The following is a 19,101-nucleotide window of genomic DNA, read 5'->3' as shown; positions in this document are numbered from 1 at the left end:
AGCTGACAATGGGCGGAGCCGGGATTTGAACCCATGACTTCAGACTCCAAATCCCCTGCCCTGGGAACAATCCCTCCAGCAGGGCGGAAGTCCTCAGCCTGGCCTATCTGGGGCTACTCTCGCTACTCTCAATCAATCAATCAATCAATCGTATTTATTTAGCACTTACTGTGTGCAGAGCACTGTGCTAAGCACTTGGGAAGTAGAAGTTGGCAACATATAGAGAAAGTCCCTACGCAACAGTGGGCTCACAGTCTAAAAGTACTGCTCCTTTTACTCTCCTCCTCCGGCCCGGCCCGCACACTTGGCTCTTCTAACGCCCACCTCCTCCTTGGGCCTCCATCTCATCTCTCTCGCCCACGTCCCGCCTCTGGCCTGGCACACCCTCCCTCCTCAAATCCCACGGACGATGACCCTCCCCCGCTTCAAAGCCCTACTAAAGGCCCATCTCCTCCTCCAAGAAGCCTTCCCTGATTGTGTCCTCCTTTCCTCTTCTCCCGCTCCCTTCCACGTCACCCTGACTCTCTCCCTTTCTTCCTCCCCGCTCCCAGCCTCACCCTGCTCACATCCATATCCCTCATTTATTCATTTCTGTTCACGTCCGTCTCCCCCTCTAGACCGTCAGCTCCTCATGGGCAGGGAACGTGTCTGTTATATTGTTCTACTGTCCTCTCCTGAGCGCTTAGTACAGCGCTCTGCACACAGTAAACGCTCAGTAAATACGACTGACCGACCGACCGGGGCCGAGAGCCTCTTAGATCGTGACTCCCTTGTGGGACCAAGGGTCAGGCTCATTATCCTCCATCTCCCTCAGCGCTCAGCACAGAGTAAGCACTTAACAAACCCCATCACCAGCATCTGTTGTAGCCGAAGCGCCTATCGGCTCAGTTTTATCATCCCCTCCCCAGCGCCTCGTACAGTGCTCTGCACAAAGTTAGCGCTCGATGCACACTGTCGACTGATCGATACCTGTTAGGGGCAGGGAGCATGACTCCCAGCTCCGTTTTACTGGACTCTCCCATTCATTCAATCATATTTATTGAGCGCTTACTGGGTGCAGAGCACTGTACTAAGCGCTTGGGAAGTACAAGTTGGCAACATCTAGAGACGGTCCCTACCCAACGATGGGCTCACAGTCTAGAATGGGGAGACAGACAACAAAGCAAAACAGGCGGACAGGTGTCAAGTCACCAGGATAAATAAAATGAAGCTAGATACACATCAGGTGTTTAGCCAGTGCTCTGCACATGGTGAGAGCTCAGTAAATAATAATAATAATAATAATGATGGCATTTATTAAGCGCTTACTATGTGCAAAGCACTGTTCTAAGCGCTGTAGGATCGCTCCTATAAATAGGATCGATCAATCGATGGATAAGGTTCAGGGAGCCTTCGGGTCTTACCATGCTCTCGGTCTTGGATCGGTTCGGGGCCTCAGAAACTCCTTCTCTCTCCCTTCTCCCTCTTCTGAGATGGAAGCGGGAGAGAAGCCTCTTTTATGGACGAATCCGGTGGACCGGGCTAGGATGGGACACAAAGAGAGATTGTACCCCCACCCCCCCGAGGCGTGATTGACGGGAGAGCCCAGGACCGGGCCGAGATGGTCGGCCTTTCACTCTCTTCCAATATAAATAATCCCTAATCAATATGACATTTCCATCAGCGGTCAGAGGGGATGGGTTCTGGCCCGGGTGAGGAGCTGACGGGAATTTGGAATATCAGCCTTCCCCGTGGCACGGCGGAGAGGAAAGAGCCCGGCGTCAGAAGGTCATGAGTTCTCATCCCGGCTCCTCTGCTTGTCTGCTGTGTGACCCGAGGCAAGTCACTTTACTCCGCTAGGCCTCAGTTCCCTCATTCATTCATTCAATTGTATTTATTGAGCGCTTACTCTGTGCAGAGCACTGTACTAAGCGCTTGGGAAGTACAAGTCGGCAGCATATAGAGACTGTCCCTACCAACGACGGGCTCACGGTCTAGAGGGGTGAAAATGGGGACTGAAACTGTGAGCCCCAAGTGGGACAGGGACTATGCCCAACCCAATTTGGTTGAATCCACCCCAGCGCTTAGTACAGCGCCTGGCACATGGTAAGCGCTTAACAGATGCCGTAGTTATTATGCCTCCCGCTCTCGGAAGAGGTAGGGGTATGGTGGGGAGGGAGGTGATTTCTATTTTTTTATGGTATCTGTCGAGTGCTTACTATGTGTTTAGCATAGCTCAGTGGAAAGATCCCAGGCTTTGGAGTCAGAGGTCGTGGGTTCAAATCCCGGCTCTGCCAATTGTCAGCTGTGTGACTTTGGGCAAGTCACTTTACTTCTCTGGGCCTCAGTTCCCTCATCTGTAAAATGGGGATGAAGACCGTGACCCCCATGGGGGACAACCTGATTACCTTGTATCCCCCAGCGCTTAGAACAGTGCTTTGCACATAGTAAGCGCTTAACAAAAACCATCATTATTATTATTATTAGTAGTAGTAGTAGTATTTCACCTCCTCCAGGAGACCTTCCCAGACTGAGCCCCCTTTTTCCTCTCCTCCTCCCCATCCCCCCCACCCTACCTCCTTCCCCTCCCCACAGCACCTGTATATATGTTTGTACAGATTTATTACTCGATTTATTTTACTTGTTCATATTTACAATTTGATTTATTTTGTCAATAATGTGCATCTAGCTTTACTTCTATTTATTCTGATGACTTGACACCCATCCACATGTTTTGTTTTGTCGTCCGTCTCCCCCTTCTAGACTGTGAGCCCGTTGTTGAGTAGGGACCGTCTCTATTTGTTGCCGACTTGTACTTCCCAAGCGCTTAGTATAGTGCTCTGCACACAGTAAGCGCTCAATAAATACGATTGAATGAATGAATAATAGTAGCAGTAGTGGTAGTAGAGAAGTAGCAAGGTGTAGTGGTTAGAATCCGGGAGTCGGAAGGACCTGGGTTCTAATTCTGACTCCGCCACGTGTCTGCGGTGTGATCTTGGGTCAGTCACTTCACTTCTCTGCGCCTCAGTCACCTCACCTGTAAAATGGGGATTGAGACCGTGTGAGCCCCACGGGGGCCAGATCAAGGCCGAGGACGATCCCCCTGGATCTGGCGAGAAGGAGATCATCGGTGACCTCCGAGGGGGCAGCTTCTGTGGGGCGAAGGGGACGGAAGCCAGACGGGAAGGGATCGAGGAGAGAACTCATTCATTCATTCAATCATATTTATTGAGCACTTACTGTGTGCAGAACACTGTACTGGGCGCTTGGGAAGTACAAGTTGGCAACATCTAGAGACGGTCCCTACCCCAACAACGGGCTCACAGTCTAGAAGGGGGAGACAGACGACAGAACAAAACACGTGGACGGGTGTCAAGTCTTCAGAATAAATAGAAGTAAAGCTAGATGCACATCATTAGCAAAATAAATAGAATAGTGAATATGTACAAGTAAAATAAATCGAGTAATAAATCTGTACAAAAATATATACAGGGGCTGTGGGGAGGGGAAGGAGGTAGGGCGGAGGGGGAGAGGGAAAAGGGGGCTCATTCTGGGAAGGCCTCCTTCCCAGAATTGGAGGGGAGGAAGTGGAGGATGGCGGATGGAGACCACTCACTCGAGGAATTTGGAGAGGAAAGGTCGGAGGGAGATGGGGCCATAACCGGAGGGAGCCAGGGGGTCAAGAGAGGGGGGTTTTTTTAGGTTAGAAGAGACGTGGGCCTGTTTGAAAACAGTGGGAAAGAAACCACTGGAGAGCAAACAGTTGAAGATGGTGGTCAGGGAGGGAGGGAGGGAGGGAGGAAGGGGGCAACTGTTTGAGAAGGGTTGGGGTCGATGCGCACGTGGAGGGGGTGGATTTGAAGCAGCGTGGCTCAGTGGAAAGAGCCCGGGCTTTGGAGTCAGAGTTCATGAGTTTGAATCCCGCCTCCACCAATCGTCAGCTGGGTGACTTTGGGCAAGTCACTTCACTTCTCTGGGCCTCAGTTACCTCATCTGTAAAATGGGGATTAAGATTGTGAGCCCCCCGTGGGACAACCTGATCACCTTGTAACCTCCCCAGCGCTTAGAATAGTGCTTTGCACATAGTAAGAGCTTAATAAATGCCATTATTATTATTATTATTATTATTATTATTTGAGAGAAGACAGGAGATCACCTCTGGAGATACTGCTGGGAAAGATGGGAGAATTGAAGAAGGAGCAGGAGGAGGGAGGGATTGAAAAGGATCAGGAGAGATAATAATAATAATAATAATAATAATAATAATAATAATAACAATAACATTTGTTAAGCGCTTACTGTATGCAAAGCATTGTTAATAATAATAATAATGGTGGTATTTGTTAAGTGCTTACTAGGTGCAAAGCACTGTTCTAAGCTCTGAGGGGGCTACAAGGTGATCAGGTTGTCCCACTTGGGGCTCAGTCTTAATCCCCATTTTACAGATGAGGTAACTGAGGCACAGAGAAGTTAAGTGGCTTTCCCAAGGTCACACAGCTGACAAGTGGCGGAGCTGGGATTCGAACTCATGACCTCTGACTCCCAAGCCCTCATTCTTTCCACTGAGCCACGCTACTGTTCTAAGCACTGGGGCAGATACAAGATGATCACATTGTCCCACGTGGGGTTCACAGTCTTAATCCCCATTTTGCAGATGAGGTAACTGAGGCACAGAGAAGTGAAGTGACTTGCCCAAGTTCACACAGCTGACAATTGGCGGAGCCGGGATTTGAACCCATGACCTCTGACTCCAGAGATTTTAGGGCGATCACCCCTGATTGTTTCGAGAAGAGTGCATGACAAGAGTGTAAGCGCTTAACTTAGCAGCCGGGTCAGCCTTCTTAAATAATAATAATGATGGTATTTGTTAAGCGCTTACGATGTGCCAAGCCCTGTTCTAAGCGCTGGGGGGATACAAGGTGATCAGGTTGTCCCACGGGGGGCTCACAATCTTAATCCCCATTTTACAAGTGAGGTAACGGAGGCCCAGAGAAGTGAAATGACTTGTCCGAAGTCACACAGCTGACAAGTGATGGAGCCGGGATTAGAACCCATGATCTCTGACTCCCAAGCCTGGGATCTTTCCACTGAGCCACACTGCTAAAGGTTACAAACTTCTGTAGACGGGGATCCCATCTATTTATTCTCTTGAGCTCTCCCACTTCCGATTACAGTAAGTGCTCAGTGAATACCATCGATCAATCAGTTGATTGACTGATTCTTCCGTCTTCAAGTAGGGTGTAAATTCCTCGTGGGTAGGAGATAAAAAAAGATGATAATCCTAAAATCATCCAGCAGCCTTTAGGTAAAAGCTCAGTTCTGGCTACGGATGATGATGATGGTGGTATTTGTTAAGCATTTACGATGTGCCAAGCACTGTTCTAAGCGCTGGGGAAGCGTCACGCAGGGCACTGAGGTGAAGAGAGTCCTTATCTGGAAGAGGAATTCTCTCTGGGAAGGGAAAGAATCAAAAAAAGATGGTAATCCTAAAATCACCCAGCAGCGTTTGGGTGAAGGCTCAGTTCTGGCCACGAATGATGATGATGGTGATATTTGTTAAGCGCTTACGTTGTGCCAAGCACTGTTCTAAGCGCTGGGGAAGCGTCTCACAGGGCATTGAGATGAAGAGAGTCTTTATCTGTAAGAGGAATTCTCTCTGGGAAGGGAAAAAATCAAAAAAAGACAGTAATCCTAAAATCATCCAGCAGCCTTTAGGTAAAAGCTCAGTTCTGGCTACGGATAATGATGATGGTGGTATTTGTTAAGAACTGACAATGTGCCAAGCACTGTTCTAAACGCTGGGGAAGCATCTCACATGGGCATTGAGATGAAGAGAGTCCTCATCTGCAAGAGGAATTCTCTCTGGGAAGGGAAAGAATAAAAAAAAGACGATAATCCTAAAATCATCCAGCAGCCTTTGGGTGAATGCTCAGTTCTGGCCACGGGTGATGATGATTGTGGTATTTGTTAAGTGCTTATGTTGTGCCAAGCACTGTTCTAAGTGCTGGGAAAGCGTCTCACAGAACATTGAGATGAAGAGAGTCCTTATCTGGGAGAGGAATTCTCTCTGGGAAGAGAAAGAATCAAAAAAAGACGATAATCCTAAAATCATCCAGCAGCCTTTGGGTGAAGGCTCAGTTCTGGCCACGGATGATGATGATGGTGGTATTTGTTAAGTGCTGACTATGTGCCAAGCACTGTTCTAAGCGATGGGGAAGCATCACACAGGGCACTGAGGTGAAGAGAGTCCTTATCTGGGAGAGGAATTCTCTCTGGGAAGGGAAAGAATAAAAAAAAAGACGATAATCCTAAAATCATCCAGCAGCCTTTGGGTGAAGGCTCAGTTCTGGCCACGGATGATGATGATGGTGGTATTTGTTAAGTGCTTACGATGCGCCAAGCACTTTTCTAAGCGCTGGGGAAGTGTCACACAGGGCACTGAGGTGAAGAGAGTCCTTATCTGTGAGAGGAGTTCTCTCTGGGAAGGGAAAGAATCAAAAAAATATTATAATCCTAAAATCATCCAGCAGGCTTTGGGTGAAGGCTCAGTTCTGGCCACAGGTGATGGTGATGATGGTATTTGTTAAGTGCTTAAGACGTGCCAAGCACTGTTCTAAGCACTGGGGAAGCATCTCACAGGGCATTGAGATGAAGAAAGTCCTTATCTGCAAGAGGAATTCTCTCTGGGAAGGGTAAGAATAAAAAAAAGGCGGTCATCCTAAAATCACCCAGCAGCCTTTGGGTGAAGGCTCAGTTCTGGCCATGGATGATGATGATGGTGGTAGTTGTTAAGCGCTTACCATGTGCCAAGCACTGTGCTAAGCGCTGGAAAAGCATCATACAGGGCACTGAGGTGAAGAGAGTCCTTATCTGCAAGAGGAATTCTCTCTGGGAAGGGGAAAAAAATCAAAAAAAGACGGTAATCCTAAAATCACCCAGCAGCCTTTAGGTAAAAGCTCAGTTCTGGCCATGGATGATGATGATGGTGGTATTTGTTAAGTGTTTACGATGTGACAAGCACTGTTCTAAGCACTGGGGAAGCGTCACACAGGGCACTGAGGTGAAGAGAGTCCTTATCTGCGACAGGAATTCTCTCTGGGAAGGGAAAAATCAGAAAAAGATGGTAAGCCTAAAATCATCCAGCAGCCTTTAGGTAAAAACTCAGTTCTGGCCACGGATGATGATGATGGTGGTATTTTTTAAACACTTACGATGCGCCAAGCACTGTTCTAAGCGCTGGGGAAGCGTCACACAGGGCACTGAGGTGAAGAAAGTCCTTATCTGCGAGACGATTTCTCTCTGGGAAGGGAAAGGATAAAAAAAAAAAAAAAAGACGGTAATCCTAAAATCACCCAGCAGCGTTTGGTTGAAGGCTCAGTTCTGGCCACGGATGATGATGATGGCGGTATTTGTTAAGCGCTTGCGATGTGCCAAGGACTGTTCTAAGCGCTGGGGAAGCATCTCACAGGGCACTGAGGTGAAGAGAGTCCTTATCTGGGAGAGGAATTCTCTCTGGGAAGGGAAAGAATCAAAAAAAGATGGTAATCCTAAAATTACCCAGCAGTGTTTGGTTGAAGGCTCAATTCTGGCCACGGATGATGATGATGGTCATATTTGTTAAGGGCTTACGATGTGCCAAGCACTGTTCTAACCGCTGGGGAAGCGTCTCACAGGGCACTGAGGTGAAGAGAGTCCTTATCTGCAAGAGGAATTCTCTCTGGGAAGGGAAAAAATAAAAATAAAAAGACGGTAATCCTAAAATCACCCAGCAGCCTTTAGGTAAAAGCTCAGTTCTGGCTACGGATGATGACGATGGTGGTATTTGTTAAGCGCTGACGATGTGCCAAGCACTGTTCTAAGCGCTGGGGAAGCGTCACACAGGGCACTGAGGTGAAGAGAGTCCTTATCTATGAGAGGAATTCTCTCTGGGAAGGGAAAGAATCAAAAAAGACGGTAATCCTAAAATCATCCAGCAGCCTTTAGGTAAAAGCTCAGTTCTGGCCACGGATGATGATGATGGTGGTATTTGTTAAGCGCTGACGATGTGCCAAGCACTGTTCTAAGCGCTGGGGAAGCGTCACACTGGGCACTGAGGTGAAGAGAGTCCTTTTCTGGGGGAGGAATTCTCTCTGGGAAGGGAAAGAATAAAAAAAAGACAGTAATTCTAAAATCACCCTGCAGCCTTTGGGTGAAGGCTCAGTTCTGGGTTTGGAGGAAGCGTCCCACAATATTCCGGGGTGAAGAAAGACATTTTCTGTGAGAGAAATTCTCTTTGGGAAGGGAAATAATTTTTTAAAAAGACGAATCACAGAATCACGGAGCAACCTCTGGCCTCAGTTTTAGGTACGGAGGAAGCATCCCACAGTACAAAAAAAGAACCATTATCTGTGACCACAGTGCATCGGGACAAAAAGAGAACCATTATCTGTGAGAGGAATTATCTCCCGGGCCAAAAAACAACCCACAGTGGCTTCTGGGGAAACCGATTATCACTCAGGATAAACAAGAGTGACCTTTTCCCTGAAGAAGAGGCTTAAGGCATCACACATGGAGGCATAACAAATACAAAGGGAGATGGAATAGAGCCCTAGTTTTCTTGCAATTTGGCCGCCGCATCCACCGTCTTGCCTTTGAAAACCTAGATCAGAGATGCCGCGGAAAGCGGGGTTTTCTCGAGGCGCTTGTTTTCTGGATTAATGACGTGGGCATTAAGCAAACAGAATCGTCCCGGCTCAAATTTGGATGTGGAATGAACTGTGTTTCTGGCTTTAATGCTAAAGGTGGGGTTTGTTCCGTGTGTGTTTGACTTCAAGGCCTGTAAAATGGGGATCCGTCGCCGGTTCTCCCTCCTAGGTGAGCCCCATGTGGGACAGGGTCTGGATCTGACCTGATGAGCTTGTTCTCCCTCATTCATTCAATTGTATTTATTGAGCGCTTACTTTGTGCAGAGCACTGAACCCCATGTGGGATATTGTCTGTATCTGAGCCCAGTATTGGGTAGGGACCGTCTCTATATGTTGCCAACTTGTACTTCCCAAGCGCTTAGTACAGTGCTCTGCATACAGTAAGTGCTCAATAAATACGATTGATGATGATGATGATGATGATGATGACCTAATGAGCTTGTATTGACTGTTCTATTTATTTTGTTAATGATGTGCATCTAGCTTTACTTCTATTTATTCGGATGACTTGACACCTGTACACAGTAAGCGCTCAATAAATATGACTGACTGAATGAATGAACAAATACCACGACTTGACACCTGTCCACATTCATTCATTCAATCGTATTTATTGAGCGCTTACTGTGTGCAGAGCACTGTATTAAGAGCTTGGGAAGTACAAGTTGACAACATATAGAGACGGTTCCTACCCAACAGCAGGGTTTTGTTTCGTTGACTGTCTCCCCCTTCTAGAGTGAGCCCGTTGTTGGGTAGGGATCGTCTCTAGATGTTGCCAACTTGTACTTCCCAAGCGCTTAGTACAGTGCTCTGCACACAGTAAGCGCTCAATAAATACGACTGAATGAATGAATGAATCTACCCCAGCGCTTAGCACAGTGCTTGACCCTTAGTGGGCCCCATATGAATAATGATAATGACTATGCGGATTTTTAGACTCTTAGAAACAGCTCAAGAACCCAGGATCCTGGAATCACTGGAAATGAATGGTTGCTTAGGGTGTTTGTTAAATAATCAGTGGGTAGTAGTAATAATAATAATAATAATAATAATAATGGTATTTGTTAAGTGCTTACTACGTGCCAAGCACTGTTCTAAGCGCTGGGGAGGTGACAAGGTGATCAGGTTGTCCCACGGGAGGCTCACAGTCTTGATCCTCATTTGACAGATGAGGTCACTGAGGCCCAGAGAAGTGAAGTGACTTGCCCAAAGTCACACAGCTGACAGTTGGCGGAGCCGGGATTTGAACCCATGACCTCTGACTCCAAAGCCCGGGCTCTTTCCACTGAGCCATGCTTCTTAGTAATCGGGTTATGTATATTGATTATATAATTCATTCATTCATTCATTCAATCATATTTATTAAGCGCTTACTGTGTGCAGAGCACTGTACTAAGCGCTTGGGAAGTACAAGTTGGCAACATATAGAGACGGCCCCTACCCAACGAAAGGCTCACAGTCTAGAAGGTACGCAGGTGCTCAGGGAAGCAGCGTGGTTCAGTGGAAAGAGCCCGGGTTTTGGAGTCAGAGGTCGTGGGTTCAAATCCAGCCTCCACCACTTGTCAGCTGGGTGACTTTGGGCAAGTCACTTAACTTCTCTGGGCCTCAGCTCCCTCATCTGTAAAATGGGGATGAAGACTGTGAGCCCCACGGGGGACAACCTGATCACCTTGTATCTACTCCAGCACTTAGAACAGTGCTTGGCACATAGTAAGCGCTTAACAAATACTAACATTACTATTATTAGACTAATAATCTCCACAGACATTGGCAGGAAATTGAAAGCTTTTTAACTTCAGCTCTGGGGTCCTTCCTCCCAACTTTTCAAACGTTTTTCCTTTAAATCCACGTTTCCATCGCCGTGTTTTTGGGTGGATTTTGGGTGCGGGCTGAGCGGAGTTTCCGCGATTATGGTTTCACCCTCTAGAGAGATTAGAAAGCTCCACGAATCTCTCCTCCTCCTCCGCTTCTCTTTCCATCGGGGAATTCAAACCCCCTTTTGTTTCCTCCTCCAGAGTTTTAAATCCTCATAAGCCTCTGGAGGACAAAGCGTATTTTTCCAAGCCTTCCAGCACAATGGAATTCACCACCTCTAATGGCCCTTGAACACAGAGACCTTTTGGAGCCCGCCAAACCACAGTGGAATAAAGTCGACAATTTATACGCGTGTCAGAAATAAGGGGAGGTAGAGGGGAAGGCTGGAGGAGCTCCAGGTGAGAGCTCAAACCAGAAGGGTGAGGGATTCTGGTGGGCCTATAAATCATTTTTTAAATTTCTGGTATTAATCAATCAATCAAACGTATTGATTGAGCGCTTACTGTGTGCAGAGCACTGTACTAAGCGCTTGGGAAGTCCAAGTTGGCAACATCTAGAGACGGTCCCTACCCAACGGTGGGTTCACAGTCTAGAAGTGTTAAGCGCTCACTCTGTGTCCAACACCTTTCTAAGAGCAGTAGGTATAAATTTCACTTTGATTGTGAACTCCACCTGGGACAAGGACCATGTCTGACCTGGTGAGCCCTCTATATGTTGCCAACTTGGACTTCCCAAGCGCTTAGTCCAGTGCTCTGCACACAGTAAGCGCTCAATAAATACGATTGAATGAATGAATGAATTAGAGAAGCAGCGTGGCTCGGTGGAAAGAGCATGGGCTTTGGAGCTTTGGGGCATTTATTGTTTACTATGTGCCAGGCGCTGCCCTAATCGCTGGGGTGGACACAAGATAATCAGGTCGGTCCCAATCCCTGTCCTCCGGGCTTTGGAGTCCGAGGTCATGGGTTCAAATCCCCGCTCCGCCACTTGTCAGCTGAGTGACTTTGGGCAAGTCACTTCGCTTCTCTGGGCCTCAGTTACCTGATCTGGAAAATGGGGATGAAGACTGTGAGCCCCACCGTGGGACAACCTGATCACCTTGTAAACTCCCCAGCGCTTAGAACAGTGCTTTGCACATAGTAAGCACTTAATAAATGCCATTTTTATTATTATTATTATTATTATTTGCCATAGTAAGCACTTAATAAATGCCATTATTATTGAAGTTGGATCTCCCCCAGCACTTGGTAATAATAATGATGATGGCATTTATTAAGCGCTTACTATGTGCAAAGCACTGTCCTAAGCTCTGGGGAGGTTACAAGGTGATGAAATTGTCCCACGGGGGGGCTCACAGTCTTCATCCCCATTTTCCAGCTGAGGTCACTGAGGCCCAGAGAAGTGAAGTGACTTGCCCAAAGCCACCCAGCTGACAATTGGCGGAGCCGGGATTTGAACCCTTGACCTCTGACTCCGAAGCTCGGGCTCTTTCCACTGAGCCACGCTGCTTCTCTTCTAGTACAGTGCCTGGCACTTAGTAAGCGCCTAACAAATACCATAAAAAAAATACCATAAAAAAATAAAGGCACACCCCCGCCCTAGCAGGGACAGCCCTGCTCAGTGGCTTGACCCTTCTGCCCCCCTTTCCTCCTGATCAATCAATCAATCGTATTTATTGAGCGCTTACTGTGTGCAGAGCACTGTACTAAGCGCTTGGGAACTCCAAGTTGGCAACATATAGAGACAGTCCCTACCCAACAGTGGGCTCACAGTCTAAAAGTCCTCCTCCCCACTTCCTGACCTCCAATCTGGGGTCATTAAGGAGAGGCCCAGCCTCCGTGCCGCCCCCCCAACTTTCCGCAATCTGAGCCCCGAAGAATTCTGGGAAGGATCAATCAGTTCCACTGAGGCAGGAGAGAGAAGAGGTTTCACTGAAGAATTCTGGGAAGGACCGGTCTGTTCCACTGAGGCAGGAGAGAGAAGAGGTTTTATTGAAGAATTCTGGGAAGGGCCGGTCAGTTCCACTGAGGCAGGAGAGAGAAGAGGCTTTATTGAAGAATTCTGGGAAGGACCGGTCAGGTCCACTGAGGCAGGGGAGAGAAGAGGTTTTATTGCAGAATTCTGGGAAGGACCGGTCAGTTCCACTGAGGCAGGAGAGAGAAGAGGTTTTATTGAAGAATTCTGGGAAGGACCGGTCAGTTCCACTGAGGCAGGGGAGAGAAGAGGTTTTATTGAGGAATTCTGGGAAGGACCAGTCAGTTCCACTGAGGCAGGAGAGAGAAGAGGTTTTATTGAGGAATTCTGGGAAGGACCGGTCAGTTCCACTGAGGCAGGAGAGAGAAGAGGCTTTATTGAAGAATTCTGGGAAGGACCTGTCAGGTCCACTGAGGCAGGAGAGAGAAGAGGTTTTATTGAAGAATTCTGGGAAGGACCAGTCAGTTCCACTGAGGCAGGAGAGAGAAGAGGTTTTATTGAAGAATTCTGGGAAGGACCGGTCAGTTCCACTGAGGCAGGAGAGAGAAGAGGTTTTATTGAGGAATTCTGGGAAGGACCGGTCAGTTCCACTGAGGCAGGGGAGAGAAGAGGTTTTATTGAGGAATTCTGGGAAGGACCGGTCAGTTCCACTGAGGCAGGAGAGAGAAGAAGTTTTATTGAGGAATTCTGGGAAGGACCGGTCAGTTCCACTGAGGCAGGAGAGAGAAGAGGCTTTATTGAAGAATTCTGGGAAGGACCTGTCAGGTCCACTGAGGCAGGGGAGAGAAGAGGTTTTATTGCAGAATTCTGGGAAGGACCGGTCAGTTCCACTGAGGCAGGAGAGAGAAGAGGTTTTATTGAAGAATTCTGGGAAGGACCGGTCAGTTCCACTGAGGCAGGAGAGAGAAGAGGTTTTATTGAGGAATTCTGGGAAGGACCAGTCAGTTCCACTGAGGCAGGGGAGAGAAGAGGTTTTATTGAGGAATTCTGGGAAGGACCAGTCAGTTCCACTGAGGCAGGAGAGAGAAGAGGTTTTATTGAGGAATTCTGGGAAGGACCGGTCAGTTCCACTGAGGCAGGAGAGAGAAGAGGTTTTATTGAGGAATTCTGGGAAGGATCAGTCAGTTCCACTGAGGCAGGGGAGAGAAGAGGTTTTATTGAGGAATTCTGGGAAGGACCAGTCAGTTCCACTGAGGCAGGAGAGAGAAGAGGTTTTATTGAGGAATTCTGGGAAGGACCGGTCAGTTCCACTGAGGCAGGAGAGAGAAGAGGCTTTATTGAAGAATTCTGGGAAGGACCGGTCAGTTCCACTGAGGCAGGAGAGAGAAGAGGTTTTGTTGAAGAATTCTGGGAAGGACCAGTCAGTTCCACTGAGGCAGGGGAGAGAAGAGGTTTTATTGAGGAATTCTGGGAAGGACCAGTCAGTTCCACTGAGGCAGGAGAGAGAAGAGGTTTTATTGAGGAATTCTGGGAAGGACCGGTCAGTTCCACTGAGGCAGGAGAGAGAAGAGGCTTTATTGAAGAATTCTGGGAAGGACCTGTCAGGTCCACTGAGGCAGGGGAGAGAAGAGGTTTTATTGAAGAATTCTGGGAAGGACCGGTCAGTTCCACTGAGGCAGGAGAGAGGAGAGGTTTTGTTGAAGAATTCTGGGAAGGGCCAGTCAGTTCCACTGAGGCAGGAGAGAGAAGAGGCTTTATTGAAGAATTCTGGGAAGGACCAGTCAGTTCCACTGAGGCAGGAGAGAGAAGAGGTTTTATTGAAGAATTCTGGGAAGGGCCAGTCAGTTCCACTGAGGCAGGAGAGAGAAGAGGCTTTATTGAAGAATTCTGGGAAGGACCGGTCAGGTCCACTGAGGCAGGGGAGAGAAGAGGTTTTATTGCAGAATTCTGGGAAGGACCGGTCAGTTCCACTGAGGCAGGGGAGAGAAGAGGTTTTATTGCAGAATTCTGGGAAGGACCGGTCAGTTCCACTGAGGCAGGAGAGAGAAGAGGTTTTATTGAAGAATTCTGGGAAGGACCGGTCAGTTCCACTGAGGCAGGAGAGAGAAGAGGTTTTATTGAGGAATTCTGGGAAGGACCAGTCAGTTCCACTGAGGCAGGGGAGAGAAGAGGTTTTATTGAGGAATTCTGGGAAGGACCAGTCAGTTCCACTGAGGCAGGAGAGAGAAGAGGTTTTATTGAGGAATTCTGGGAAGGACCGGTCAGTTCCACTGAGGCAGGAGAGAGAAGAGGCTTTATTGAAGAATTCTGGGAAGGACCGGTCAGTTCCACTGAGGCAGGAGAGAGAAGAGGTTTTGTTGAAGAATTCTGGGAAGGACCAGTCAGTTCCACTGAGGCAGGAGAGAGAAGAGGTTTTATTGCAGAATTCTGGGAAGGACCGGTCAGTTCCACTGAGGCAGGAGAGAGAAGAGGTTTTATTGAGGAATTCTGGGAAGGACCAGTCAGTTCCACTGAGGCAGGAGAGAGAAGAGGTTTTATTGAGGAATTCTGGGAAGGACTGGTCAGTTCCACTGAGGCAGGAGAGAGAAGAGGCTTTATTGAAGAATTCTGGGAAGGACCGGTCAGTTCCACTGAGGCAGGAGAGAGTAGAGGTTTTATTGAGGATCGAGGAAAACCCAAAAAACTGGTCTCTATGGAAACCAACCCATCCACCCACCACTGGGAAATAGCAGCTGAACCCTTCGGGATGGATTTCGGAGGCTTTCCGGACATCTTCCATCTCTGGATACTGAGGGAAGAGATGGCCCGTGGCGTTAGGTTAGGGAAGCTGGAGTCACCAGGAGAGCACCCTGAAGAGGCACAGAGAAAATCAGTCGGTCAGTTGTATTTATTGAGCGCTTATTGTGTGCAGAGTACTGGACTAAGCGCTTGGGAGAGAATAGAACAATATGACAGACACATTCCCTATCCACATGTTTTGTTTACCTGATCACCTTGTAAACTCCCCAGTGCTTAGAACAGTTCTTTGCACATAGTAAGCGCTTAATAAATGCCATCATCATCATCATTATTATTATTTGCCATAGTGAGCACTTAGTAAATGCCATTATTATTATTATTGAAGTCGGATCTCCCCCAGCACTTAGTAATAATAATAATGATGGCATTTATTAAGCGCTTATTATGTGCAAAGCACTGTTCTAAGCTCTGGGGAGGTTACAAGATGACGAGGTTGTCCCAATGTGGGGCTCACAGTCTTCATCCCCATTTTCCAGCTGAGGTCACTGAGGCCCAGAGAAGTGAAGTGACTTTTGTTTTATCGTCCGTCCCCCCCTTCTAGACCGTCATTGTTGGGTAGGGACCGTCTCTATATGTTGCCAACTTGTACTTCCCAAGCTCTTAGTCCAGTGTTCTGCACACAGTAAGTGCTCAATAAATACCATTGAATGAATGTATATTTGTTTGTATGCATTTATTACTCTATTTATTTATTTTACTTGTTCATATTTATTCTATTTATTTTATTTCGTTAATGTGTTTTGTTTGTCTCCCACTTCTAGACTGTGAACGCGCTGTTGGGTAGGGACCGTCTCTAGATGTTGCCAACTTGGACTTCCCAAGCGCTTAGTCCAGTGCTCTGCACACAGTAAGCGCTCAATAAATACCATTGAATGAATGTATATATGTTTGTACGCATTTATTACTCTATTTATTTATTTATTTTACTTGTTCATATTTATTCTATTTATTTTATTTTGTTAATGCGATTTGTTGTCTGTCTCCCCCTTCTAGACTGTGAGCCCGCTGTTGGGTAGGGACCGTTTCACTATGTGGCCAACTTGGACTTCCCAAGCGCTTAGTCCAGTGCTCTGCACACAGTAAGTGCTCAATAAATACGAATGAATGAATGAATGAATTACTCTATTTATTTTACTTGTACATATTTATTCTATTTATTTTATTTGGTTTATATGTTTTGTTGGCTGACTCCCCCTTCTAGACTGTGAGCCTGCTGTCGGGTAGGGACTGTCTCTATATGTTGCCAACTTGGACTTCCCAAGCGCTTAGTCCAGTGCTCTGCACAAAGTAAGTGCTCAATAAATACGATTGAATGAATGAATGAATGAATGAATGACTATTTATTTTACTTGTACATATTTATTCTATTTATTTTATTTGGTTTATATGTGTTGTTTTGTTGGCTGACTCCCCCTTCTAGACTGTGAGCCCGCTGTCAGGTAGGGACCGTCTCTATATGTTGCCAACTTGGACTTCCCAAGCGCTTAGTACACTGCTGTGCACACAGTCAGCACTCAATAAATACGATTGAAGGAATGAATGAGGGAGGGGCGAGATGGAGGCCCAGGGAGAAGTTTGGCAGTAGAGGAGCCAAGTGTGTGGGCCGAGTTAGAGGAAGAGAGCAGCCAGGTGAGGTAATAAAATAATATTAATAATAATAATAATAATCATAATAGCATTTATTAAGCTCTTACTATGTACAAAGCACCGTTCTAAGCACTGGGGAGGTTTCAAGGTGATCAGGTTGTCCCTCAGGGGACTCATAGTCCTCATCCCCATTTGACAGATGAGGTCACTGAGGCCCAGAGAAGTTAAGTAATAATAATAACAATGATGGCATTTATTAAGTGCTTACTATGTGCAAAGCACTGTTCTAAGTGCTGGGGAGGTTACAAGGTGATCAGGTTGTCCCACAGGGGGCTCACAGTCTTTATCCCCATTTTACAGATGAGTTAACAGAGGTCCAGAGAAGTTAAGTGACTCACCCAAAGTCACCTAGCTGATAATTGCTAGTTGTTGAGCGTTTACCGGGTGCAAAGCACTGTACTAAGCACTTGGGAGAGCATAATGCATGTACATGTACATATTTTATTTTGTTAATATGTTTTGTTTTGTTCTCTGTCTCCCCCTTCTAGACTGTGAGCCCGCTGTTGGGTAGGGGCCATCTCTATACGTCACCAACTTGGACTTCCCAAGCGCTTAGTCCAGTGCTCTGCACACAGTAAGCGCTCAATAAATACGACTGAATGAATGAATGAATGAATGAATTGGCAGAGACGGAATTTGAACCCATGACCCCTGACTCCCAAGCCCGGGCTCTTTCCCCTGAGCCACGTCGCTTGAAGGGGATAAGATGGGGGATGTGAGAAGTTAATCCAGGAAGGCTGCGTGGAGGAGGGGTGATTTCAGGAGGGCTTTAAAGATGGGGAGTGTGGCGGTGTGCTGGACGTCAAGGCGAAGGGAGCCCCAGGCCGGAGGGAGGACGCGGGTGGCGAGGGAGAATTCTGTGGGGAAGGCAAACTTACGTCAACGGGGAAGATTTTGAGCTTCTCATAGCCCAGGCGCTTCACGGGCTCGGTGGGAATTCCACTCCCTATTTTGCCTGAAACAGAGAGACGTCGTCCATGGGTCTGGGCGTCCAGGCCGCTCCAGGGCCCCTTCCATCCGAATCCCCCCCTTCAAAATGTTGTCCGCCGCGTGACCTTAGACAAGTCCCTTCCCTGTGCCTCGGTCACCTCATCTGTTAAATGGGGATTGATGCTGATCCATCCATCCATCCATCAATCGCCTTTAATTGAGCGCTTATGGTGTGCAGAGCACTGGACTAAGCGCTTGGGAAGTACAAGTCGGCAACATATCAATCAATCAATCGTATTTATTGAGCGCTTACTGGGTGCAGAGCACTGGACTAAGCGCTTGGGAAGTACAAGTCGGCAACATATCAATCAATCAATCATATTTATTGAGCGCTTACGGTGTGCAGAGCACTGGACTAAGCGCTTGGGAAGTACAAGTCGGCAACATATAGAGACGGTCCCTACCCAACAGTGGGCTCTCAGTCTAGATGATGATGATGATGGCATTTATTAAGCGCTTACTATGTGCCAAGCACTGTTCTAAGCATTGGGGAGGTTACAAGGTGATCTAGATGGTGATGATGATGGCATTTATTAAGCGCTTACTATGTGCCATGCACTGTTCTAAGGGCTGGGGAGGTTACAAGGTGATCTAGATGATGATGATGATGGCATTTATTAATCGTTTACTATGTGCCAAACACTGTTCTAAGCGCTGGGGAGGTTACAAGGTGATCAGGTTGTCCCACAGGGTGGTTCAGTGGAAAGAGCCCGGGCTTTGGAGTCAGAGGTCATGGGTTCAAATCCCAGCTCTGCCACTTGTCAGCTGGGTGACTTTGGGTAAGTCACTTCACTTCTCTGTGCCTCAGTGACCTCATCTGTAAAATGGGGATGAAGACTGTGAGCCCCCAGTAGGACAAACTGATCAACTTGTAACCTCCCCAGCGCTTAGAACAGTGCTTTGCACATAGTAAGTGCTTAATTAATGCCATCATTATTATTATTATTATTATTAATCACCATTTTACAGATGAGGGAACTGAGGCCCAGAGAAGTGAAGTGACTCACCCAAAGTCACACAGCTGACAAGTGGCGGAGCCAGGATTCGAACCCGTGACCTCTGACTCCAAAACCTGGGCTCTTTCCACTGAGCCATGCTACTTCTCTAAGGATTGACTGTGAGCTCCCTGTGGGACAACCTGATCACCTTGTAACCTCCCCAGCGCTTAGTACAGTGCTTTGCACACAGGAAGTGCTCAATAATAATAATAATGGCATTTATTAAGCGCTTACTATGTGCAAAGCACCGTTCTAAGCACTGGGGAGGTTACAAGGTG

The 19,101-nt window shown here is 47.3% G+C and overlaps 1 protein-coding gene across 1 annotated transcript in view; it reads right to left on the bottom strand.

The window, feature by feature from the left end:
* Positions 1-15,179: 15,179 nt before the first annotated feature.
* Positions 15,180-19,101, bottom strand: part of LOC119931330 (BPI fold-containing family B member 1-like) — a 44,375-nt gene continuing 40,453 nt past the window's right edge. The window contains exons 14-15 of the mRNA XM_038749926.1: positions 17,714-17,790; positions 15,180-15,238 (exon numbers count right to left, since the gene is read on the bottom strand). Of these exons, the coding sequence (XP_038605854.1) occupies positions 15,203-15,238; positions 17,714-17,790 (113 nt within the window). The 3' untranslated portion in view covers positions 15,180-15,202. The remainder of the gene's footprint in view (positions 15,239-17,713; positions 17,791-19,101) is intronic.

The sequence above is a fragment of the Tachyglossus aculeatus genome, chromosome 8 (assembly GCF_015852505.1).
Source record: "Tachyglossus aculeatus isolate mTacAcu1 chromosome 8, mTacAcu1.pri, whole genome shotgun sequence".
NCBI classification, from domain to species: domain Eukaryota; kingdom Metazoa; phylum Chordata; class Mammalia; order Monotremata; family Tachyglossidae; genus Tachyglossus; species Tachyglossus aculeatus.
Note: the sequence above shows the minus strand (reverse complement) of the source record. Positions and strands in the feature narration are given on the sequence as shown.